The sequence below is a fragment of the Myxocyprinus asiaticus genome, chromosome 35 (genome assembly GCF_019703515.2).
Source record: "Myxocyprinus asiaticus isolate MX2 ecotype Aquarium Trade chromosome 35, UBuf_Myxa_2, whole genome shotgun sequence".
Lineage (NCBI taxonomy): Eukaryota > Metazoa > Chordata > Actinopteri > Cypriniformes > Catostomidae > Myxocyprinus > Myxocyprinus asiaticus.
This window is the reverse complement of record NC_059378.1, coordinates 6,061,466-6,088,745: the sequence shown is the minus strand read 5'-3', so window position 1 is coordinate 6,088,745 and position 27,280 is coordinate 6,061,466. Positions and strand designations below refer to the sequence as shown.

Below are 27,280 nucleotides of genomic sequence, written 5' to 3'. Positions count from 1 at the left end.
CTTTTTTTTTAATTATTATTATTAACATTATTCATGCATATCACCACCTACTGGACAGGGAGGAGAATTTATAGCAAAAAAAAAAAAAATAATAATAATAATCAGATATTGATCTGTTTCTCACCCACACCTATCATATCACTTCTGGAGATATGGAGTCGTGTGGATTACTTTTATGCTCCCTTTATATGCTTTTTGGGCCTTCAAAGTTCTGGCCACCATTCACTTGCATTGTATGGACCTACAGAGCTGAGATATTCTTCTATAAATCTTCATTTGTCTTCAGTAAAATACATCAGGGATGGCAGGAGGTTGAGTAAATGATGAAAGAACTGTCATTTTTGATATTAACTATCCCTTTAACCACTAGGCTTTCACATAAGCTAAACTAGCAATTCACATATCACACACAGGAGAGAAAATGCAGGTAAGTAATGTTTATTGGTGTCAAGAAGAAATAATTTCACATATATGATGGCATGATAGGGTGTGTGTGCTGGGTGTTGTCTGAATACTGAAAATATTTACATTTTTCTAAAACACTGAATTTTCCATTATTGTACAAAAAAATTACGCATATAGTCATCTACATACATTTTGTCTAATTAATTTGATTCAGAAATGTTGGGCATAATAAAAGTGCAATTTTTGCTTGAGTGATTTAATGAGGTTTGGCCAGGCAAGTAAGTCATACACTTATAAAAGCATGCATAGGTCAAGTAATGCAATCCTTTAAGATTGTTACTAAATTACAGTTTTTAAAATCTACACAGCAACAAATAGCAAACTTACTGCTATGTTATTATCAGTGTCATTATTTAAAGTTATAATTATCAGTGGTCCCCTTGTTACTTTCAACACTGCCTCCTCATACAGACTAATACGTTAAAACAAAAACAAAGCAATTCTGTGAATGGTTTAGACTTGCATACAAATCACACATATTGTATTCAGATACTCCACAAATAGAATTACCTCCTCCAGCCCACCTCCATACGATGCAAACATAAACTGGACAAACAGGTGACAAAACTGCCACTCAGATGTCCAGTGACATTCTGAAGTGCTGTGCCCTCTGAGCCAGCTCTTTGGCAATGTCCTGTGCCTCTCGGAGAGCTGTTTTGTCCGGGAAGTTTAAAGCTGCCTTCTTAGTGACCATGGCCAGTTGCTTGAGATGGGCACACAGCTGGTTGCTCATAGATAACATTTCCCGGCTGGCCTCTCTACACTTAGCTTCACCACACAGAGTGTTTACAAGTCTTTGGCCCACCATAATGACCAGCTTGCTGTGTGAAATGAACTTCTCAGGGGGCTGGCCATCGTTAAGACTACTTAAAAACACGTTGATTGCCTTCTGAATGGCTCCAAAATATAGGCGGCAGTGATCAGAGATTGAAGGCTTCCTGGAGGTGTGGAGAGGACTGCAGGAGCTATCGGACTGTGATACTGAGACCTGAAGACACAGTAAAAAAGCTTGCTGAGTCAAAATCAATAGTTTTTAACCCAATACTTGGAGCTTTATACTTTGGCATTGGGGTCATATTTTCAGCTACATTACTTTCAAACAGAAATTACCTGTTTTTTCAAAGTATCACCATGTCTCTTTGATTTTAAGCTGCCCTTTGCTGTTTTCAGCTGTTGGTCAAACTCTGTGTTTGTCTGTTGAAAAGCAATAACATTGGTTAAAATATTTATTAATAGTAATAATAATAATAATAATAACACATATTGAATAATACTAATATTTATTAATAATAGTTATATAATATCACTGTCTATTTGTATGATTTATGCATTTCATCTGAATGACAAATGTTCATTTAATAATAATTATTTTTATTTTATAACATATTTAATAATACTAACATTTATTATTATTAATGATTATACAATATCACTCAGTCTTTGTGTAAGACTTATGTATTTCATTTGAATGACAAATTTTAATTAAATAATAATAGTTATTATTTTCATAACATATTTAATAATATTACCATTAATATTATTATCAATAATTATACAATACTGCTCAGTCTATTGGTAAGAATTATGCATTTTAATTTAATGACAAATGTTCATTTAACAATAATAATTATTATTTTTATAACATATTTAATAATACTAATATTTATTAATAATTATTATTATACAATATCACTCAGTCTATTTGCAAAATGTATGCATTTCAATTGAATGACACATTTTCATTTAATAATAATAATAATTATTATTTTAACATATTTAATGATACTAACATTTATTATTAATAATAATTATACAATATCGCTCAGTCTATTTGTAAGATTTATGCATTTCAATTGAATGGCAGAATTTCATTTAATAATAATAATTATTAATTTTATAACATTTTAAATAATACTACCATTATTATTAATAATTATACACTATCTCTCAGTCTATTTGTAAGATTTATGCATTTCAATTGAATGGCAGAATTTCATTTAATAATAATAATTATTAATTTTATAACATTTTAAATAATACTACCATTATTATTAATAATTATACACTATCTCTCAGTCTATTTGTAAGATTTATGAATTTCAATAGAATGACACATTTTCATTTAATAATAATATTATTTTTATAACATATTTAATAATATTAACATTTATTATTAATAATTATACACCATCACTCAGTCTATTTGTAAGGTTTATGTATTTCAACTGAATGACACATTTTTATTTAATGATAATTATTATTATTTTATAACATACTGAATAAACTAATATATATGAATAAATAATAATTACACAATATCACTCAGTCTATTTGTAAGACTTATGCATTTCAATAGAATGGCAAATTTTAATTTAATAATAATAATAATTATAATAGCATTTAATAATACTAACATGAATTATTAATAATAATATTCAGTATCACTCAGTATATTTGTACGATTTATGCATTTCAGTTTAATTACTTAAACTTTTCATTTAATAATTATTATTATTTTTATAACATATTTAATAATACTAATGTTTATTCATAATAATTATACAATACCACTTAGTCTATTTTTAAGATGTATGCATTTTAATAGTGACACATTTTCATTTAATAATAATAATAATAATAATAACATATTTAATAATACTAACATTGATTATATTTAATAATTAATCATACAATTTCACTCAGTATATTTGTAAAATGTATGCATTTCAATTGAATGACAAATTTTCATTTAATAATAATAAATATCATATGAAGTATTTAAGTTTAATTACAGTGGTGGCCCAAATTATTGGCAAAAAATCTGCATTATTTATCCTTTTGATCTTTCATTATATATATATATATATATAATATATCTAACCTTTAATTGAAGTAAAACATTGAAACGGGAAAATCTCATTATTAAATAAATATTTTTCTCCAAAATGCATTGGCCATAATTATTGGCACCCTTTTATTCAATACTTTTTTGCAACCTCCCTTTGTAAAGATAACAGTTCTGAATCTTCTCTTATAATGCCTAATGAGATTGGAGAACACCTGGCAAGGGATCTGAGACCATTCCTCCACACATAATCTTTACAGATCCTTCAAATTCAGAGGTCCATGTTGGTGGACTCTCCTCTTCAGTTCACCCCACACATTTTCTATGGGGTTCAGGTCAAGAACTGGGATGGTCATGGCAGAACCTTGATTTTGTGGTCAGTGAACCATTTTTGTGCTGATTTTGATGTTTATTTTGGATTGATGTCCTGCTGGAAGATCCAACCAGGGCCCATTGTAAGCTTTCTGGCAGAGGCAGCCAGGTTTTGATTTTTTATCTATTGGTATATGATAGAGTCCGTGATGCCATGTATCCGAACAAGATGTCCAGGACCTCTGACAGAAAAACAACCCCACAACATTAAAAATCCAGCACCACATTTAACCGTGGGCATTGGGTATTTCTTCATCTCTCTGTGCGCCAAACCCATCTCTGGTGTTTGCTGCCAAAAAAAGCTCTTTTTTGTTTTATTTGACCATAGAACCCGGTCGCATTTGAAGTTCCAGTAGTGTCTGGCAAACTGAAGATGCTTGAGTTTGTTGTTGGATGAGAGCAGAGGCTTTTTTTTCTTGAAACCCTCCCAAACAACTTGTGATGATGTAGGTGATGTCTGATATTTTCTTTTTTAGACTTTCTGACCCCAAGACCCAACTAATTTCTGCAATTCTCCAGCTGTGATCCTTGGAGATTCTTTGGCCACTTGAACCATCCTCCTCACTGTGCGTGGAGACAATATAGACACATGTCCTTTTCCAGGACGATTCTTAAGATCTCCAGTTGATTGGAACTTGGGCATTTTCAATGCTTTGGTTATTTTCTTATAGCCACTTCCCATTTTGTGAAGCTCAAAAACCTTTTGCCATTCATCAGAACTATATTCTTTAGTTTAACCCACTGTGATTGATGATTAAGAGAATTTGGTCTTTGTGTTACCTCATATTTATACCCCTGTGAAACAGAAAGTCATGGCTGAACAATTTAATGTTCCTAGTCACCCAGGTGCACTAAAAAATTTAAAATATGAAGGGGAATATACTTCAGATATATTTTACTCATAAGAATTTCTAGGGGTGCCAATATTTGTGGCCAACCCAAAAATATTTATTTAATAATGAGATATTTCCCCTCTTTTAATTGTTTTACTTCAATTAAAGGTTAGATTTTTGTGAATTATTGAAAGATCAAAAGGATAACAAATTCAGATTTTTTTTTTCACAGCCTTCTTTGCTCATATTTACCTATGAGTGCCAATATTTTTGGCCACCACAGTAAATACTTAACATTATGCTTAATTCATACATTTTGTTTAAGTCAAAATTCAGTTTGATGGAAATTTGTCAATTGCAATTCAAAATATTACACTCAAAAAAAGTATTTAAGCTTATTTTGAAGATTTATGCATTTCAACTTCATAAAATTTCCATCGAGTTGAATTGAGTAATCTTTAACAATATTAAATTAATAAAACTTGAATATATTTAGGTTTTTGTTATGAATTTGTTATGAAATCGAAATGCGTAAATCTTAAAAATAGACTGAAATATTTACACCAAAAAATTGTTAAGGCTGTTTTTAAGATTCACACATATTAATTATGTAACAAAATGTCCATCAAGTTGAATTGAGTAATCTTTGACAAAATAAAAATGTGTTATGAATTTGTTATGAAATTGAAATGTGTACATTTAAAAAAAAAAAAATAGACTGAAATATTTTTTTGAGTTGCATAAGACTAATTTAATCACCATTATATAGCTGAGAAACATTATATTATGATCAAAATTATTATAAGTAGTAGTAGTGGTAGTACTACTGTATGCTGAAGTGTGAATTTCCTACCTGAAGCTGTATATAATCACTCTCATCTATTCCGGAGTCCACCATCGGATCACTTTTGCTGAGACTTTTCCTGTCTGACAGGCCTACGTGCTCCACCATGTCCGTTTCCTTAGCAGTCGCTCTGAAAAGAAGCTTGCCATTTGCATTCAGGATGGAAACCAACCTCTTCACATCCTCTGGTACAGTACGAGCCACCATAACAAACCGCTCCAAGTGATCGGGTGTCTGTGACTGGCCTGCATCCTGAGCCAGAGTCTCCAGCAGCCAGCCCAGATCTCGCAGAGCACCTGCCGCCTGCTGCAGGATCAAGCCCGAGTCCTCAACAATGGAGAGCTGCTTTAGTAGCCTGGTCTGCAGGTTCGAGTCTGTCAACCTTTGCGCATTACCTCTAACATCCAGGGCGAAGTTTAAGAAGCAGGTGACAGAGTCGGTCACGTCTTCGGCAGCTGTGCGGATCTGCTGGAGGTGCTGACCCATGTGCTCTTTGCTCCTCCATTTGCTGCTCACGAACAACATAAGCTTGGGCACAGATTGGCACACAGCTTCCTGCAGCTCAAGCAGCTTGTTTCCAGCTTCCTCCTGAGAAAGACTAACCTCACACAAGGGCTCAGGCTCTGGAGAACTCAGCATGAAAGAGTCGCAAGAGCTCCTGGAAGAGCTGGAGGCTGTGGAGGAGGTGGACACTGTTGAGCTTCTCTGACTGTCTTTGTTATTATCATCGTCCCTTCTAATTGCCCCTTCTATGGGTTGCCTGGACATTGTCCTGCCCCTTGAGGGCCAATGATGAAGTTGGTCATACATGGATCCGGGTTTTCCCCTGCACTCAAGGGGCTCATTGCTCTTGTTAGAGGCAGTTTCAGGAAGTCTTTGTTGTCTGGGTAACGCTTCAGAATGTGCAGAGGTCTCTGTTTGTCTCAGGCATGGTGGGACATCATAGGTGCATGAATCTGTACAAGACTGCGCATTCATGCTTGGTTTGGGGATATCGTAGAGGGGTTGGGTGAGACTTTGTTTCCTCTCAGGCCAAACGTGAGCCGGCAGAGTGTCATAAAGCTGCTTATTTGAATTTATACATGGCGTGGTGTCATAGTGACCAGGTTCACCGCATTCTTTTTGCGGTAACATGGGCACATCGTAGATCCATTCAGACTTACAAGGTTTTGGCATGGTGCTATAACCATATGAAGGCTTTTGAATATCCTCACTGATGGAGGGCATTGGGATGTCATAATTGGGGTCTTGGGAAGCCAATGGTAGTCTAGTGTAGACCTAAAGTAAATAAAGTACCAAAAAATTGAAATCTTATCCTGACATTTAACAGAATCCTTTGATTCAGTTTTTTTGCTTCATTGGATTTATTTGTCTAGCACTAAGATAGTAATAAAAAAACAAAACAAGAACACAGTAGAAAATTAATATGTGCAGGAGAGACTTGAAACCCATTGGGCTTCTTTGAACACCTCTTCTTATACATTTACAGTATAATAGATGACAAGACGTATATGTGTATGTGAGTATATGAGACATTATGTGATGAGATTTAAAATATAGTTTGAAGTTGTTTATGGATATTATGTAAGTGTGAATTTTTAAAAGTAAAGAACCTCTGTATTTGATAGAGAACTGACGGGAATTGAAAATTCTTTTGTTTTTTATTCACCCTCATGTTGTTCCACACCCATATAACTTTCTTTCTTCCATGGAACATCATGAGGGTGAATAAATGATGACAGAGTTTTCAATTTTGGGTGAACTATCCCTTTAATTGGACCATGGCAATATTTACAGTTAGCCTTGAGCAACCTCGCGTCCACATGTGTGGATGTTGTATTTGGCTTCGCTATACGCAACGTATAATTTAAATGAATTTAAACCGACTGAATACTGTTCACAAGACTCTAGACTGCCATTTAAAGGTTAAACATCTGGCGCACTGATTCACGTGACAACAGCACAGCGTCGATTTCCGTGAAAAGCTTCTACGGGTGCAGAGCCAACAGAAGTGCCTCTGGAATGAAACCTCTTTAAGTTTTTGTATTGAAATCTGTTTCTGTGTAAAGAGTAGCATCTCTAGTGTCGTTTGATATGCCACTTTATAAAAAATTCATTCTTTTTACGGCGCCACATACGTGGAAATTGGGACAGTATTCCCTCAAAAGTTGAAAAAACATGTTAGTGGGTCATTTCGCTTCATTTGAATATACATTTTGTTATATTTTATTTTGTTATCAATGTTCAATACGATTCTATTCATTAACATTAGTAAATGCATTCCTATATTTACTGCGCATTATCACATTGAGAATCAGTGGGTTCATCCAAAAGATTAAAACTTTTGCTTTCAGAGACTTTATATGGAGTTAGGATGAAAATAAGGTGCGTTCCGAACTGTTCTGAGACCAGGGCATACAGACAGCACACTAGTGGCTAAGTCATTCACTAAATAGGGAGCAAGGGAGCATCCTATAGCTCTCTATGCAGCTAAGTGCATTCATTACTAAAATCCGATCAAAAGTTCAGTTTCAGGCTGCAGATGATGTTTGAACCACTCAACATGTTTGGCAGACATGGGACAATGGTTATCAGTACATAGATTCTGAATTCATGATGTATAATTTTATTTTAACATGGTTGGCAGTGATTGGATGATGTTGGCCATTACTTTTGAATCAGAATTTATTTAGCTTGTAATGTCTGTAACGTCTCAAAAACATGCATAACCAACACTCCTGGAAACAGTAAAAATTAGACTTTCTATAGCTTGGTATTATTTAAAATGTCACAACTTTGTCCCGCTTTTTAGGAAAAAAATGTATGCAGACACACACACACACACACACACACACACACACACACACATTTCTGACTCAAACGCAAGGAGAAGCACTGTTGTTTACACAATGCACGCAGCATTTTGCGGTGAAGCGCTACTGTTCAAGGACAAATTGCAATTTCATTCTTAATTCAGTCAATCATGCAGCCTTGATGGATACCATACCAGTGTCTCAGAGGTCTCTGGATTGTGCATTTAAATTCACAGTTTTGACAAAGTGTGTGGTCGCACTACTTTTTCTCTGTGTCTCAATAGGCAGAGCTGTAGATCTAACGGCCCTTAGATTAAATTAACTGTTATTGTTTATTCTTCCAGACAAAATGTGCACTGCAAAAAATGAATGACAGCTGTAACTAATCAGTTCTGGCAAGTGACCATGGTTTTAGTGGGATAAGGTGCGTGCACACCTAGCCATGGATTATCCCTTATTTATTGCATTTCTTTTGAGTACTGAGCAATGTAGGTAAATTGGAAAGGACTGACCAGACTATATTGCCATTTATACCGCTTGTCTGTTGAATGCTTGATTCTGATTGGTTGACGGACGTTCTATGGTAAACGCACAGCTATGAAGTAGTTCCAGGTCTTGACCGCATAACGGTTCCATATCACTTCGGCAAATTATTTCAGTTATTTCAAAGAACCCTACAGGCTACCACAACAAAATAACCAATTCAGACAAAGACATTGGTTAAATTAAATCAGTTAAGAACGTGAAACAATGTCTATAATATCCTACATTTATTTCAATTTCAGTTGAAAAGCTCCCTTGTCTCCCCTGCACTATCACACCCACACATACACATTGAGACTCATTTCGCGACCATCAAATAGAGCCGCACCCTGTGACTTGATCAATACAACAGTTTCTATTATCCAAAATAACTTTTAAAATGTGAAACCTTTTATGTTTTAAAGTATTTCGCCCTAATCAGCCTCATGTAGCTATAATGGAAAGCACCGCACCACCCCTCTCTTTCACACACACGCACTCACACAACCTTGTTACTCCAATGCCGAAAAGCAGTGCATCCTCCGTTGCTAGTTCTAAGTGATGTTTTCAAACTAGCAACGAAGGCTTGAGCAGTATCGAAGCTAGATACACTTGATCAATACAACAGTTTCTATATTATCTGAAATATCTATGGGAAACACCCTTGTTGTTACTTCTGATGAGAGCTGCAACAAATAAAGGTAATCCTGCAGGCGATCTCTCTCAGTTTCTGAGTTTCTCTCTTTCGATCCCTCAAAAACAAACTCACACACAAACTCTCACACACACGCACAAACGCACTAACTTTTTTCTCCAGTAAGCGCAAGCCTCGCTATCCTCCTTTGCTAGTTCTAAAGTGATGTTTTCGAACTAGCAACGAAGGCTCGGTCTGTATCAAAGAAAGATGCTGAATCCGTGGTGGAAGAAAGTAGTTCCACTCACAAGAGTGTTTTAGGGATGAAAACAAGAAAATGTCTTGAGATAAAACTTAAGTAAGGAATAACTGATGACGGACCGTTGAATTATTGAAAAATAATGCACACCGAGGTGGTAATGCTGTCACGACGTGCAGCAGAGTTGAATGATATTTTTCAGTAATTCAACGGTTCATCGTCAGTTATTCCTTACATACTTTTCATCCTTTCTTGTACATATAATAAAGTTAGATTTGTTTATTATCTACTTTTTTGTTTTATTATTTGTAAATATAATACAATTCAATTTGGGAATTAAATCAGTAAAAATGTTTTACACAAATTCATAATAGATCTAGTATGTGTTGCTGTACAGGTGTGTTCATGCTTACATTCTTTTTCATTGCATTTGGACATCTCGTGCAGTCTAGCATTTCATATCTCTTATGAACCTCTGTGGTTGACATCAGTGATGTTTTCCTTTGCAAAGGTCGCAGTGGAGATGGCTTCAGAAGACAATAAATTACACAACTTCAACATCAACTTTTTTGATACCCTGTTGTCAATTATTTCTCATAAGCTGACCATCACACTTTATAAGATCTTTTGATTGACTAACCACCCTAAAAAATTTGCTTCATGTTGAAACATCTAAATTAACTGGTTATATTCCATTCAGAAATGTAATTCAATCTGTCTAAATCAACATGACAAATTAGGTCACACTAATAAAAGTAATTTGAATGGGTTAGATCCAAGAAGAAATAGATCCTTTAACTACAATTGCAGGTTACTGCTTTTTCAGACTTGTCAAGAAAACATTACACGGACTTACAGTGAACATGGAGGTTCTTCTCACCAGGCTTGGAACATCATAAATGTCTGCACCAGTTCCGCAACGAGCAGTTGAAACCTGCACAGAGTAGAAGTGTAAGTCTAGGCATAAACCTAACTAAGCAAGCAAAATTTGAATGCTCTGGAGCTGACAACATGTGGCCCACTTCATAGTGAGATACTGGATCCTTACAAGTGGGATGCAGTTTATAGTATTTGTGCCCAATTAACCCAGTTCTATAATTAAAGCCATGCCACACATAAGCCGGTAGAGGACAACAGCAAAGCAAAACATCTCTCCCTGAAGCAGAGGCAGAAATAGGCAACATATGAACCCAGTTACCTCACCTACTGTATACCAGAGGCAATGGCTTTAAAGGAATATTCCAGGTTCAATACAAGTTAAGCTCAATCGACAGCATTTGTGGCGCAATGTTTGTTACCTCAAAAGAGAAGCACTGACAATGGAAGTGAATGGGGCCAATTTTTGGAGGGTTTAAAGGCAGAAATATGTTTTTATATTTTATAAAAGCACTTACATTCATTCTTATTTTTTTTTTTTTCTCCCCATTTCTCCCCAATTTGGAATAATAAGTAACTGTCAAAGGGCTAATTTTTGGTCCCCTCTGGGAGTCTTTTACAGCTTTTGCATTAAATGGTGGTATTTGCATTAAATCTGCATATGATTGCCTGTTGAACTTTAGGCTTTCAATCAATGTATTTTTGTCTAGCTGGAAGCCTCGCCTCTATATATGATGATTGGTCGAGCTCTGGGCGGGACTTAACAACAAACAGCCAATGATTGAAACGATGATGTACATGATTGACATGAAATATATGAAATGTAGAGATAATGCTGTTGAGCGCAGTGTTCGGCCGCTCTGAGTTTTTTTTTTTTTTTTTTTTTTTTTTTTGCCATAAGATCAGCAGGTATTTGAACACGTTCACATTAATATATTAACGTCACCAGACAAAATAATCTTTACAAGCTTCAGTGCTTTTTTGTTTTTATACACTTTAGTTTTACATACTCATGCTTTAAGATTTACATACGACAACCCCCTTCTGGATTAACCCCGCCCGCTTCTTGAGTAACCACGCCCACTTTTGGAGATTCCGCACCCATTTGGAGGTCTTCGGCTTGCAGCTACTGTATACCTACTTGTATTTTCACAGTGAAATAATTAACTGTACTACTGTATATATTGTTCTTTGCATTCCAAAATATCATATTTAAAGGTGCTCTCAGTAATTTTTTCCTCGTTAAAAAAGTTTCACTCCTAAAGAAATAAATAGTACATTTGAAACATGTATAAAATCATGACCAATCACATGAAATGAAGACTCCAGTCATATCAGTAACCTTATAAAAACTTCTTATTCTACATGGAGAGAGGGTCCCCTCATGGGGGCTGCCATGTTAAAATCACATGACCAACTGATTAATACTAGCTTAAAGGAATATTCCAGGTTCAATACAAGGTAAACTCAATCGGCAGCATTTGTGGCATAATATTGATTACCACAAAAATGTAATTCAACTCATCCATCCTTTTCTTTAAAAAAAAGCCAAAATCTGGGTTACAGTGAGGCACTTACAATGGAAGTGAATGGGGCCAATCCGTAAACATTAAATACTCACTGTTTCAAAAGTATAGACACAAGACGTAAACAATATGTGTTAATATGATTGTAGAGTGATAAAATTACTTACTAACCTTTCACTGTGTAAAGTTATATCTAATTTTACAACTTTGTTGCCATGACGACGACACACTGTATACTCTAAAAACCTAAAACGACCGTAAAAACAATGATTTAAACAACTTTACAGCTCCAATAACTGTAGTTATTAATTAACTGAAGAATTACTGTAAGTGCTTTTATAAAATTATAAGCTTCAAATTTCTGCCTTTAAACCCTCCAAAAATTGGCCCCATTTATTCCATTGTACTGTAAGTGCCTCACTTTAAGGAGGGAAGTGTTGAAATAATTTTTTATGGTAATCAGCATTATGACAAAATTGCTGTTGATTGAGCTCAACTTGTACTGAACCCGGAATATTACTTTAATATCAGTAACCACACTGTTATTAATCACTCATGGATTAAAGGCTGACCGTGATACGTGAACTTTTATATTTCTACAATGGCATCTGTAACTAAAAACTATTGCGTTTGAATGATGCTGCATCCCCTTCCCTCATCCAAGATGACACAAACATTAAAATTACTGGGTGCACATTTAAAATAAAATATCACATCAAAACACTTTTTTTCCACACATCCCAATTTCTGTCCGTTTAGAGATACACGTACAGATATATGCAATCTGTCGTAACACATTTATATCAGCTTTCATAATTGGATACTTTGCCTACTTTTTTTTTTTTTTTTTTTTTGATAATTTCATTTAGCCATTTCACCATTTGAGCAGCTTTTGGGAGCAATATTGAAGATGCCCCAAAAAAGTCTGTGCTTCCTCACTTTTGATTGCTTTATACCGACACAGTAACTTACTGAGACACTTATCTCTCTTTCTAGCTTCCTTTTTTCCTCTCTCTTTCTCTCTCTGGGGTCCACAGCCTTACTTCTGGTTGCAGTTAGTGGTGTCTGAGTTCTGTCTTTTCTGCTCTTTTACAAGCCCATAAAGCCCCTGTGCTACATACCTGTCCCCACAGAAAGAGGCCCCCAGTCCCCATCTGTGAACCCTTTGCCAGCAGGGGTTTCCAAGACATTGCTTTTTAGCCTCAGTTGAACCTAAACTAAATCATCTACATATTCAAATCTGTCTTTTCTATTCTTAAATGCTTGGATAATTGGCTTTCTTTGAAAACGTTGTTTTTAATAAATTACTATGAATTAAAAATGACATGCATTGTGATAGCTGATGGGTCTTACATCATGTGGAGAGCTGGATCCTTCAGGATCATCTCTTGCCATGTGTTTAACTGGTGAATGGAAGGGTTGGAGAGGCACTTCATGTATTTCTTTCATAGGTTCATAAATGTTATTTGCGGGTGATAGCCTGGAAGCTTTAGGGGTTTGATAGATGCTCTGATGGCTTTGGTTGCCCAAGGAGTCCTTCTTAGAACCAAAGTTTGTACCAAGTTTCTCAGCCTGTGCTGGGAATAGGGGACGTAGGCGGTTTGCCGGTGCCAGGCCCTGACGTCCACGTAGAGAGCACTTCCACCAGCCAGTGCTCCCTGCCACATAGTTTTCCAGCACCATGATGATGTCACCCTTGCAAAAAGCCAGCTCATCTTCACTTTCAGCTGTGTTGTCAAAGATAGCTTCGGCAAACAGGGTCTAGAGGAAACAAAAGACATGAGAGTCGGGTCACTCAATGGTTATTCTGACCAGATGATGACACCCAATGAAGGACCAGCGTTGATGAGAGTGCTGTCCTGCAATTATATTTGTACAAACAGTGGCTTTGTATTTCAAGCATAATGGGCCTGTGCATGGGGCTGAGCTAGGCACAACTTTGTAGACCTGCTGAAAAAAACGTGACCTTATTCCCCAGATATCCCTGTTTTCTCTAGCAGAGGTTTTGCTTGTTGTTTTCAAATACCTAGTTTAAAACCAAAAGGGATGTAAACCAAATTTTAAAAAAAAGCAATGGAAATCCATTGGAATAAAAACTGGGTTATTTTACATTAGTATGGCTACAACTGCATATACATGTGATTAGAAACAAAAGATTTAAAGGGATAGTTCACCCAAAAATTACAATTCTCTCATCATTAACTCACCCTCATGCCATCCCAGATGTGTATGACTTTCTTTCTTCTGCTGAACAACAAAAAAAGATTTGTAGAACAATATCTCAGCTCTGTAGGTCCATACAATGCAACTGAATGGTAGTCAGAACTTTGAAGCTCCAAAAAGCACAAAAAGGCAGCATAAAAGTAATCCATATTACTCCAATTGTTAAATCCATGTCTTCAGAAGTGATATGATAGGTGTGGGTGAGAAACAGATTAATATTTAAGTCCTTTTTTAATATAAATTCTCCTCCCTGCCCAGTAGGTGGCAATATGCATAAAGAATGCGAATTGACAAAAACAAAAGAAGAATGTGAAAGTGTAGATTTGGAGGAAAAAAGGACTTATATTTTGATCTGTTTCTGACCTGCACCTATCATATCACTTCTGAAGATATGCATTTAACCACTAGAGTCATTTGGATTACTTTTATGCTGCCTTTATGTGATTTTTGGAGCTTCAAAGTTCTGGTCACCATTCACTTGCATTATATGGACCTACAGAGCTAAAATATTCTTCTAAATATCTTTGTTTGTGTTCTGCTGAAGAAAAGAAAGTCAAACACATCTGGGATGGCATGAGGGGTGAGTAAATTACGAGAGAATTCTCATTTTTGGGTGAACTATCCCTTTAAAGAGACCATAAACATACGTTTCTTTGGTAAAATGTTTAGAATGTAATGCACATAAATTTTATTTTATGGGAGATGGACAGGTAAAATAAAGTAGCTGTGTAGCGTGTCAAAAGAAGAAATGTGGTGCCATGCAGTGCAACAGTGTAGACAGCTCTATTAATTTTAATGGGACTGATTTTGGTTTGTTGCGTCGCAACACCCCTTAAGTGTCTGGTGTAGACAGGGTGTTAGAACTTTTTTTTTTTTTTTTTTTTTTTTTTTTAACAAGCTTTATGTATGTTTACAATGACTATACCTGTTTATATTGTATCATCATGGTTAAAGACATAATATTGCAGCGCCACAGTAAGTGCAATTTTCTTTAAAGGAATATTCAGAGTTCAATACAAGTTAAGCTCAAATCGACAGCATTTGTGGCATAATGTTGATTACCACAAAAATAACTTCAATTCATCCCTCCTTTTCTTTAACAGTGAGACACTTAAAATGGAAGTGAATGGGGCCAATCAGTAAACATTAAAATACTCACTATACTTAAAAGTATAGCCACATGATGTAAATAATATGCATGTTAACATGATTTTAGTGTGACAAAATGCTCACTAAACTTTTCTGTGTAAAGTTTTATACAATTTTACAACTTTGTTGCCATGACGACGTATTCCGTAATGCGTCTGGTAAACGCTTTAACGCCAGTGCAAAAACGACGATTTAAACAATTTTACAGCTCAGATAATACACAAAAAAAGTTTTAACAGAAGAATTATTGTGTGCTTTTATAAAATTATAAGATTCAAATTTCTGCCTTTAAACCCTCCAAAAATTGGCCCCATTCACTTCCATTATAAGTGTCTCTGTAATCTCAATTAGTTTTTTTTTTGTTTGCATTTATTTTTTTATTTTTTTTAAGAAAATGAGGGTCAAGTCAAAATGATTTTTTTGTGGTAATCAACATTATGCTGCAAATGCTGTCGATTGAACTTAACTTGTATTGAACCTGAAATATTAGTCATTTAACAATGACATGGATTAAACTTCTTTGAGTAGCAGCAGTCACACATAGTCTAAAGTCTAAAGTCAGGTGTATGGATGAAAAGCCTTCTTCTGTGTCTGGTTTTCACTTCCTGCTACAATTTCCTTATGAAAAAGGAAATATCTTCTTTCCATAGAATCCCAGAAATAAAGCGTGAGTGTTGCTGGGAACAATGAATCATTTCAATTCATATTTCAGCAGAACTAGCTAAAGCACTTTGAACATCTGTAAATTCAATAGCATTTTCGATTTGAGTTTAAAGAACATACTCATGTACTCTAATTGTGTATACAATTATTAATAAACAGTCTGCCAGACTCAAACACCTGCACCTGCAAATCATGGAGCGAATGAGAGATTTGATGCCTGTGGCATGTGGAGAGCCCCTAGCTCAGCACACATCACGACACACACATGCACACACGCCTCTATTATGTGCACACGTCTCTTTAAAGCCGTCCCATGTGCTCACAAATTCCTCAACAGCAAAAGTGCACATGCTTTTAAAATTAAATATCACTCCTTCTGGCAGCATTGGAACACAGAGTGGAAGAACTGCTTGTATAAATCGACAGCATTTGTGGTATAATGTGGATTCCCACAAAAATAATTTGATTCGTCCCACCTTTTCTTTAAAAAAAAAGCAAAATCGATGTTAAAGTGGGACACTTACAAGTGAATAGGGCCAATTTTTGGAGGGTTTAAAGCAGAATTTGAAAGATTATAATCTTACAAAAGCACTTACGTTCATTCTTCTGTTAAAACGGAGCTATAAAGTTGTTGAAATTGCGTTTTTATGATCGTTTTAGAGATTCAGGGTTTACAGCATTACGTCGTCATGGCAACGAAGTTGTAAATTGGATATAACTTTACACAGAAAACAGTAAAATCATGTTAACACGCACATCGTGTTTACAGCATTACGTCTTATGGCTATACTTTTGAAACAGTGAGTATTTTAAGGTTTACAGATTGGCCCCATTCACTTCCATCGTAAGTGTCTCACTGGAATCCAGATTTTAGCTTTTTTTTAAAGAAAAGGAGGGACGGTCCTGAATTAATTTTTGTGGTAATCAACATTAGGCCTCAAATGCTGTCGATTGACCTTAACTTGTATTGAACGCGGAATAATCCTTTAAAATAATTTTTCAGGTGAAACACAACTTACGTTTTTCCAGCTTCATCATAGCATCTGTGGTATGCTGTCGATATGCCACAGACATTTTTGCATCAATTGAAATGTATTCACTTTTCCATGTAGTGCTATTGATGGTGAGTTATACAAACAAGCGATTCGGAGGTTACACTTTCGCTCCTAAATCAAATTTTTACTTCACTGACAGTTAGGTTTAGGGTTGGGGATAGAGCTAATAGGATAAGCATAACTGTTGACTGTATTACATAATTTATAACTAAAAATACAAAAAACAAACTTCCTTTTGGCACCACCCTGTGGACATTTCACTTCAACAACACTTCCAGCTTTGGCCACTGGGGGCAGAGCTTCAAATTTCAGTAAGCACAGACTGATTTCAGCAGCAGAACTTTTGACCTACTGTTGATTGATTGATTTATTTTTGCCTAAAGCATAATTCTGATCACTATATAAGAGTAATATTGTATACAGTATAAACTAAGTAAAAGCACAACGCTCCTCAACAAGACACACAATTTGAGGTATAATTCATGTCTGTAGCACAAACAGTGCAGGACACCTCATCTTTCTATTGCAATGCATGTGTCTAAAGTATATGTGATGTTCAACTCCCCACCATGCCATATCTCTCCACATGGCAGCCTTCCTTCCTCGATCCTTCACTCCCTGTTGATAAGAGCCAGACGCGATTGCTGCCTTAAATGGCTTTCATGTTAGAATCCTGTATGACAAAGCCCCTATTCAGCCCACAAGGCTGACATACCAAGCACCTGTTCCGCTTGCAATCTCTCCAGTCGAACGCAACACGGACCCTGGGTTCTGCATGCTAACCACAACAACCACAGCCCCTCCCACTCAATGCCACACAGGCCAAAGCACAACAGGGCCAGTAACAACATGCTTTGTCTGTGTACGGGAACATTGATGAAAGTGATAACAAGAAATACAAGCTGTGTGTAGAGGCTAAACTGTTCATTCTAGGTTTATTCATGAATTAGTATGTGTTTCTGCAAGCACATGAAATAACAGCATCTGTATTACACGGTTCTGTGTGTATTTTAGGGCATGAGGTTCTGTGTGTATTTTAGGGCAATTTCATGCATGTTCCAGGGGTTGATTTTTATTAAAACACATTTAAGCTTTATTTTTATTATATGAAGGTCACATTAAAACTGTCTCGGAAACTTTTAACCAGGCCTTCATCATTTATTTTGGTACTTTTCAAATGCCTTTTATGTATAGGTTTAATAGTTTTAACCTTGTCCATGACCCAGACTTTCAATATTAAACTGTGAAAATCCATTATAAAACTACAGATAGTAATAGCATGTTAAAAACTATAATAATCGAAACAAAGACTGAAATAAACATAAAACATTTCAAAAATGTTTGTGTTCAATTTTTCTAAAATTTCAACCTTCATTTGTGGAGTCAATTCCATTAGGCCAAACGATTTTCCCCTTAATAAAGTTTTTTTATTATTATTAGTGTACTTGTTCACCAACTCGACATAAATGTCAGTGAAGAGCATGCTTATGATGAATTATAAGACAAGTGATGTTAAATATCACTTTCTTTAGGTGTCATTTCCAATCATGCTGTAATTTATTCAAAAAGTGTAAAAATATTATTTAATTTGATATATTTAATGATACATAAAATGTTTGCTATGAAATTAGCCATAGCAAGACAAAGGAGTCATACATTTGTATTTCAAAAGCATCATTTCCACCACACAAAACTATTAACCACAAAACAGAATTTGAGATGTGCTGGAAATGACACTATGGTGGAAATTGTAATGACTTTCAGAAAAAAAAAATCTCCTGTGCTGCATATACATACACTGTTGGGCATTGTTATTAGACAAATCAAAAAATTGTGAGTGTGAAAAATTGTTTAACAAGACTTTTCTTTGTAGAAGTCCACAGTACCAAAAGTGCCCAAAGCTGAAGACACATATGTTGGTCCCACTTGGTTAACTACTATGTACTAACATTAAAATCAGATAGTACAATGTACTTATTGTGTAATACATGTGTTAGTTCTGCATTCTCACAAGATTCACATTTGCTGCTACTGAGGTTGAGCTACGTGTAGGTTTAGGAGTAGGGGTAGGGGTAGGGTAAGGGTTAGGTTAACAGTGTAACTACAGATGCAGGTACTTTAAATGTAAGTATTATGCAACAACACGTAAGCACATAATGAGTACAATGTATCAAATGCTTAAGTACATAGAAGTTAAAGACACCTAATATAAAGTGGGTCCATATGTTTATGTACAAACTGTAGAGATTGTTTTCAACTGTTTTGAAGAGAATATCTATTGAACAGTACACATGTCTTCAGAGGGAAGAGTGCTGAGTGTGTACATTTCTAAGTTTGTGTTTGGTGTATGTAGAAGTGTGTGTGTGTACAGTGAGAAAGGAGGTCAGATTCAGCTGGGTGCTGGAATTTCTGCACACGCCTGCTTGTGCGGATCAGACTTGGACAACTGGCCTCAGCTTTTAAGAAGCAGCTGTCTCTCTCCTTCATCTCTCTCTCTCTCTCTCTCTTTCTCTCTCATGTTGTTCTCATGGCAAAATAACAGTATCAGCGAGTTGAAAATTTGCAATGCCATGTTTATGCTTTAACACACTAATGACATCTACATTTATGGTATTATTAGACTTTATTGCACAGTACTTGATTCTGATTGGTCAATTATTGTATACTGTGGTCAAATATTGTTGTACAATCGACCTTGCACCTTTTGTCTTCTCGTCCGTTTCAGAAAAAAGGTTTTGTACAGAAACTCATACAAAAGCACAATTTGTAACTTATATTTGTCTACAAAATTAATTCCATAAAGCCTTTAGAAATATTTCTGTTGACAAACATAAATTCAGTCAAGTGCGTTTAAAGTTTTGACTGGCAGGATAGCAAGTTTTATGTCTCTCAAATCACTCCGAGTTGCTTTCTTCTCACCTAATAAAATAGTTTGAACTCAAATCAATAGTTTATGTCCACTTCATTTCTGTTTATTTGGTAAATAGCCATGTTATAAGCAGGATAGTGTACAGTCAGCTAGTTATTTTGCAACAATAACCAACTGGCTGCACAATATCCCTTATTTACTGCATTAGACTCCTACAATATTAACCTCCAGAGACCCGAGCGTGACTGCTGTGTGTGTGCGTTTTCCATTTCCCTTTTTGATTTGTAACTAGTGGCACTTATTAAACATGCAAAAATAAATAAATAAATAAATAAATAAAATATAATTATGTCCACATACGTGGAGGCGGGACTAAGTTGTGACATTTTAAATAATACCAAGCTATAGAAAGTCAGATTTTGTTTAATCAAATTGTTTATTATATTTCCAGGAGTGTTGGTTATTCATGTTTTTGAGACGTCACAGACATGACATCAGAAATTAGCATAATTAATTCTGATTCAAAGTAATGGCCAGCATCATCCAATCAATGCCAACCATGTTAAAATAAAATTATACATTATAAATTCTTAATCTAAGTACTGATAACCATTGTCCCATGTCTGCCAAACATGTTGAGTGGTCCAAACATCATCTGCAGCCTGAAACTGAACTTTTGATAGGAAGTTTGGAATGAATGCACTTAGCTTCATAGGAAAGCAATAGGATGCTCCCTTGCTCCCTATTCAGTGAATGACTTAACCTCCAGTGTGCTGTCTGTCTGCACTGGTCTCAGAACAGTTCGAAATGCACCTTATTTTCATCCTAACTCCATATAAAGCTCTGAAATCAAAACATTTTTCTCAATGTGAAAATGCACAATAAATATCGTATATTTATTTAAAACCTTGTGCTTTTGTACACACTAGTGTACAGTGTGTTTAGCAGCATGACATTTTGCGATAAATTGCTCAAATTTCAGATGGCATATCAGATTAAACTAGAGTCTCTAATCTTTTGACTCAAACAGGTTTCAATGTAAAAACTTAATTAGGTTTCTTACCAGATATAGTTTTATTGCGTTTCTCCCAAAGGCAAACTCTGCTGTGATCGGCAGCATGTTGTTTGGTAACATGACTCCGTGCATTGAAAGTTTAACTCTTACTGACAGCCCAGAGTCTCCTGAACTGAGATCAGTTGGTTTAAATTAAATTAAATTAAATTATGTGTTGCGTATAGTGAAGCCAAAATACAACGTCCACGCATGTGTATGCAGTGTCGCAAAAGGTTAAACACAAATGTAAAATTCAGAATGAAAGTGGACATTCACTACTTTAGAGATTCACACACACCCCTTTCGCTGGCTGACTTGAACTGTAACAGTGTTAGAGTAAGAATTTACTGTAAGAAAGTTTTCACGTTTCTGTGAAGCAGAGATGTAGCGTGTGAGACGTGCATTCCCATTCAATTTAACCTCTCAACCCAAAGGTGAAAGGGCAAAACCCCAGTGTCAGTACTCCTTGGCTACCCATGCAAAGTTATAACAGCCTCAGCAGAGGAATCTAGGTATAAGACAAAAAGGCTTACTATTCAAGGAATGACACAAACACAGACTAATCTTTTCCTCTTTAGCACTCTAAATGCAAAATAACATCAATGCTTTTAATTGTTCATATTTGAGTCGAGCAGAGAAGCTCTTGATTGATCAAAAAGGCCCATATTTCCAAAAGGAAGAATATTTTCTTTTGGAATGCCAGGATTGCTTTGCTGTAGCCTAAATATTTAAAGTGCACTCGCAAGGTCACTGCCAGGCTTAGGCGATGCACATTACTGACACTATCTCTCTTTACAAGAACAGGAAGCTGTCTTGTTAAGATGATATATTAGACTTTCCCACACTATACATGAGAACGCTCGGATGTGGGGCGTCTCAGATGTGCTTAGTGCAAATTGTGTACCCAAGGAAAATTCCACTAATTTTCCAAGCTCTGAACCATCTCTTTCTTTGGAGAACCCTGATAGTTCTGAGACTTAATTGGAAAATCTAGCAAAATATGGTTCAGACAGTCCATGTGTGGTCCAGGCGTGTCGTCGGGAGCTTGATCTCATGAAAATTACGTGACTGTGGTGACATTTTTGCTAAATTATACTACGTGGCTCCTTACACATAACGTGGCAGTTTCAAGGTGAAATGTCCACTGTGTGGCGCTAAAAGCAAGTTAAATTTCCTCCACAACAGAAAGAAAACCTACCTACCTAACCTCAAACCTAAACCTAACTGATAGTGTCATAACAAGCGAATGTGAGATGAAAAATGCAATTGCTGACGCAACCAAGTCGTTTTGTGGTGCTTCTATGACACTTTTGGCTCATGTGTCGATTCGCATGCTTTTCAGGACTCGTAATCCAAGTGCAACACTCTATCAGATGAGTCAATTTGATCACAATCAAACAACCTTAAAAATGTTGTTGGTTATGTAATGAAAACGTTAAAATGAATCACCAGGCGCTATAGCAAAAATGTTTAGATGTCATAGGATAGCATTGTGCGAGGAACAGATAGAAAAGTATGTGTTTATGAACTGATAATCTGTTGTTTTACTCGTGATTTGAGTGAAAGTGAATAAAAGTCATTATTGTTGTAGCGCCTCTGGTGTTCATTTCAACCAGGAAACAGCCACGTAAAATCATTTTGCAGAAAAATCGAGAGCGGTCTTCTAGAATGTTCTGATGCCCAAGAGGCATTTTACGTCTTCTGTGTTTTTTAAACGGTTATACTGCAGTAGCTTGTAGTATCGCTAATTAATTTCTCAAATGGACATCTTGACTAGTTTGGTTAAGAACTACATGCTATTTAATTGTAGCTTCAGTTCCAAAGTAGCTTCTCCACATTATATCAGTGAACTGACCCCCTAAACCTCCCCTTGTATTTCTTGTCTCACAACAATGATTGACATCATGTTTATCTGATATTGCTTCCTGGCAGTAAAACTTCCTCAGTTTATTTATTTAGTTTTTTCTCAGGGAGCATATAAGACAAAAAAATGATGGACTGATGTTTAAATATGCCATATCAGTGGTTGAGATCACCCATTAGCACTAAAACTTCAAGTTCCCCTTTTTGAAATTTGAGTGTTTTGAAATTAATGCAACAGGAAACGTAAAACGACTGCACAATACAACGATTAGTAGATTTAATATATAGATAAACGGCAGACTATTTTAGACATTTTTCTGATATACTGCATAAAAAGGGTAGGGATTGGTGAAGGCCCAATGAGAGGACTGTTTTGCAAAGCTTATCTGTTTTTTCCTCCTTTCCTGTTTTAATTTAGCAGCTGATTTCCTGACCCTTCATGTCTTCTGCTTTTAATGCATCTATGTTGTCACCACATTTTAACCTCTTCCTGAAGCCGAGGCAGCATGTAGCCATGTCACAAATGGTTGTAATGCAAAGAATAAGTAAACGGTTTCCCGGATTCATCAAGTGAACTTTAGCAATAGCACAAAATGATCATAGATGTAGTTTAATCTTTCAGACCATTTTGTTTAAGACTTGCAATATCTGATTTAATAACAAGTTTTCTTTCTCTTTTTATCTAGCAGGACACATTTAATTCAATTAAATACAAATTGTGAATCACTTATGACACTGATACCAAGTTTGGTGGAGGGAAAAGGAAAACAAGTTCTCCAAAGACAACTTTAGGTCCACAACCATTGGATTAAGGAACTATCAATAAGTGAATGCCTAGATATGTAGGATAAAAGCTCCTTTCTTACTAGAAGCATGGGGTTGAATCAGGCCTAGCTGTGGCGGTGATTTTGAAACTAATATTTGCATGTTCCTTCAAAGAGTGATTAAAATAGCGGGCCTGGGTAGCTCAGCAAGTATTGATGCTGACTACCACCCCTGGAGTCGCGAGTTCGAATCCAGGGCGTGCTGAGTGACTCCAGCCAGGTTTCCTAAGTAACCAAATTGGCCCAGTTGCTAGGGAGGGTAGAGTCACATGGGGTAACCTCCTCGTGGTCGCGATTAGTGGCTCTCGCTCTCAGTGGGGCACGTGGTAAGTTGTGCGTGGATCGCGGAGAGTAGCATGAGTCTCCACATGCTGGGAGTCTCAGCGGTGTCATGCACATAGAGCCACATGATAAGATGTGCGGATTGACTGTCTCAGAAGCGGAGGCAACTGAGACTTGTCCTCTACCACCCGGATTGAAGTAAGTAACTGCGCCACCATGAGGACCTACTAAGTAGTGGGAATTGGGCATTCCAAATTGGGAAAAAAGTTGATACTTAAAGGGAAAGTTCACCCAAAACTGAAAATTCTCTAATCATTTACTCACCCTAATGCCATCCCAGATGTGTATGACTTTCTTTCTTCTGCTGAACACAAATGAAGATTTTTAGAAGAATATCTCAGCTCTGTAGGTCCTTACAATGCAAGTGAATGGTGGCCAGACCTTTGAAGGTCCAAAAAGCACATACATTCAGCCTAAAAGTAATCCATACGACTCCAGTGATTTAATCCATGTCTTCAGAAGCAATATGATAGGTGTGGGTGAGAAACAAATCAATATTTAAGTCCTTTTTTACTATAAATGCTTCTCCATGCCCAGTACGTGGCGATATGCACGAAGAGTGCGAATCACCGAAGACAAAAGAAGAATGTGGAAGTGGATATTTATAGTAAGAAAGGACTTAAATATTAATCTGTTTCTCACCCACACCTATCATATCGCTTCTGAAGACATTGATTTAACCTCTTGAGTCTTTCAGATTACTTATGTGCTGCTTTTATGTTATTTTTGGGGCTTCAAAGTTCAGTAGTTCTAGCGGGAAGACTAGCAGCTGTACATCATCGTACCATTAGCTAGGTAACTTCTAGCCAGTCACATGTAAGCCATTGCTTTATAAGTCTGCTCACATTCTATCACATTGCTGTTTCAGTTGTGCTAACACGGCAACCTCCACCACCCCACCACCACCAGTCGTGTCCCGTCCTGCACAGGGTTAGGCTCCTTGCCCCTGCCTCCTATCTCCGGCAGGGTATGACGGTTCCGAGTACAACTTCTTCAGACCGCCAGACGGGGCTTACACCATTTTCTGTTTTATATTCATCAGATAAATGTCATCTTGAATTTCACTCAAGTCTGCAAGTCTTCCTGATAGAAGTATTTTTTCTAAAAATTTGTGTTCAACAGAAGAAAAAAAGTCATACACATCTGGGATGGCATGAGGGTGAGTGAATGATGAAAGAATTTCCTATTTTGGTTGTACTATCCCTTTAAGGTGAATTTACATGCAATAAATACACACATTACACATTAACAAATGTAAATACCTTCACAAATAACAGCATGCAATTACAGGGTTTCCATTAAAATTATTCAAATAATGAACCCACTCATTATCACAAATAAAAACCGGCAGGGTGATCAGGACCCCACGTGAAGCAAATTTTGCTATCATTACTGACTGAGTGTACATCATCTCGCTTAATACATGGCTATTTACTAAACAAATAATTAAATGGAAATTAAATATTTATTTGAGTTTTAATTATTTTGTTAAATAAGAAAAGGCCGTGGAGCGATATGAGCAACATAAAACTAGCCCAGCAAGTAGTTGATTTGCGCTCCTCCTTTTTTTCAGATTGACCAATCAGAATCAAGTATTCCAGAGTGCTGTGTAATAATATGTTAAATGCATACTTATTACAAACATATTCAGAACACTGAACACTGTAATGTAGTGTGACCAACTATTTTCATAATTAAAGTGCAAGTTACCCCCCCCCCCCAAAAAAAACACTTTGTCATAATTTACTCATTCTCATGTGGTTCAAAACCTTATGACTTTCTTTCTTACGTTCGACACAAAAGAAGTAATGTACAATGACAGCCTCAGTCACCATACACTTTCATTGCATCTTTTGTTTTTACGATGAGAATGAATGGTGACTGTGGCTGCCATTCTGCCTAACATCTTATTTTGTGATCCTCTGAAAAAGTCATGCAGTTTTGGAACAAAATGAGGGTGAGTAAAAAATTGTGAACTATCCCTGTATTAATTTCCATAACCTCAAAAAAGTTTGTTTGGTGTTGAGGCATGTTTTTCACCTTTGTTGATCTAAAGGTGCACATGCATGCAGTATTGAAATTTAAAGCAGGTCTGGGGTAAATAATATAGTAGTACAGTGATCCCTCATTTAGACAACAGTAGCAAATGAATTATGTTGGACATGCAGGTGTAAATTGCATCAGACATTAGCAGCATTCGTCTCTTCTTAGAAACACACTGATTGTAGATGGATTGCCCAACAGTAGTAGTTGTTAATGACACTGTGGCTTTCTTGATGCAAGATGTGACATTTTTCCACAGAGTATTAGCAAAGTGTTTTTAGCTGTCGAAACATTACAAGTAACCAAAGTCAAAAGGGATTAGTGACAAATCAAAATGTGAAAATCTTCACTTTGCCATTATGAGCAACGGACACATATGAAGGCACAAAAAGCAGCAATTGATGCGTTGAAATGGCCAAATGAAGATCAGTTGTTCAGCATGAACTTCTACATTCTACAAAAACAGCATCAGATAACACCAAACACATTTACTCATGCACAAAAAGGACGTGCCCCTTTCGTTACTAGGTATAGTAAAAGAGTATATATTCATCTTAAATTAAAGTTTCATCCCATTACACCATCTCAGAAACCTCTATCCTCTCCAGCTCAACCCAACCCTTGTTTCAAAGGGAGAAAGTATGTTAACGACAGCCATAAAGTCCCTTTCTCTGCTTTTGCACCCTCAGGGTTGGTAATATCATATTACATATAGCAAATTTGGAGGTCTATACAAGGCTCAGTGTGGCAAGGGCAGGGGTTAGTGGCTGACACTACATCTAAGACTAAAATCTTAGGGAGCTGGTAGTCAAAATGTCTTTCTTATAGAAAACCGGTTGTTGTTTGAATCAATGACAGCATGCTTGGAACTTCCCCTGATCAATGCCTTTAATACCGTTGGTTCTAAAACACTCAACAGGGTCTGTGACAATTTAAAAGATCATTATATTTCTTAAGAAGGAAAAATTGCTTATTTGGAAGTTAATAGTACTGACCTCCATCCTTTTGAGGTATGAGTCCTATGGGTCCCTGAATGAGTCCTAAATCCCATTCAAAAGTCCCTGTAGAATTGAAAGACACAGCAAAGTTTGTCTGGACTTGAAAAGTAGCCGAAGGATCTTTGTGTTTCTTTCTCTATCTGTCCTAGTAGAGTTGCTCTCACACATTTACACATTGCCTAAATGAACTCAGAGCCCAGACACTTCA

At 36.2% G+C, this 27,280-nt stretch overlaps 1 protein-coding gene across 1 annotated transcript; it reads right to left on the bottom strand.

Annotated features, from left to right (window-relative positions):
- Positions 1-324: 324 nt before the first annotated feature.
- Positions 325-27,280, bottom strand: LOC127426184 (cas scaffolding protein family member 4-like). Its single transcript, XM_051672818.1, has 7 exons — positions 27,070-27,280; positions 13,343-13,750; positions 10,444-10,521; positions 10,001-10,114; positions 5,369-6,637; positions 1,576-1,659; positions 325-1,453 (listed from the first exon to the last, which is right to left on the bottom strand). Exons 1-7 carry the CDS (start codon positions 27,073-27,075, stop codon positions 1,040-1,042), a joined length of 2,373 nt encoding a protein of 790 aa, XP_051528778.1. The 5' UTR covers positions 27,076-27,280; the 3' UTR covers positions 325-1,039.

Excerpts from the sequence above, each read along its gene's own strand:
- LOC127426184 (XM_051672818.1), bottom strand. Across the intron at positions 10,522-13,342 it reads GATCCAGCTCTCCACATGAT|GTTTCAACTGCTCGTTGCGG; the intron begins GTAAGACCCATC and ends TACTCTGTGCAG. Across the intron at positions 10,115-10,443 it reads GAAGAACCTCCATGTTCACT|CCATCTCCACTGCGACCTTT; the intron begins GTAAGTCCGTGT and ends TGTCTTCTGAAG.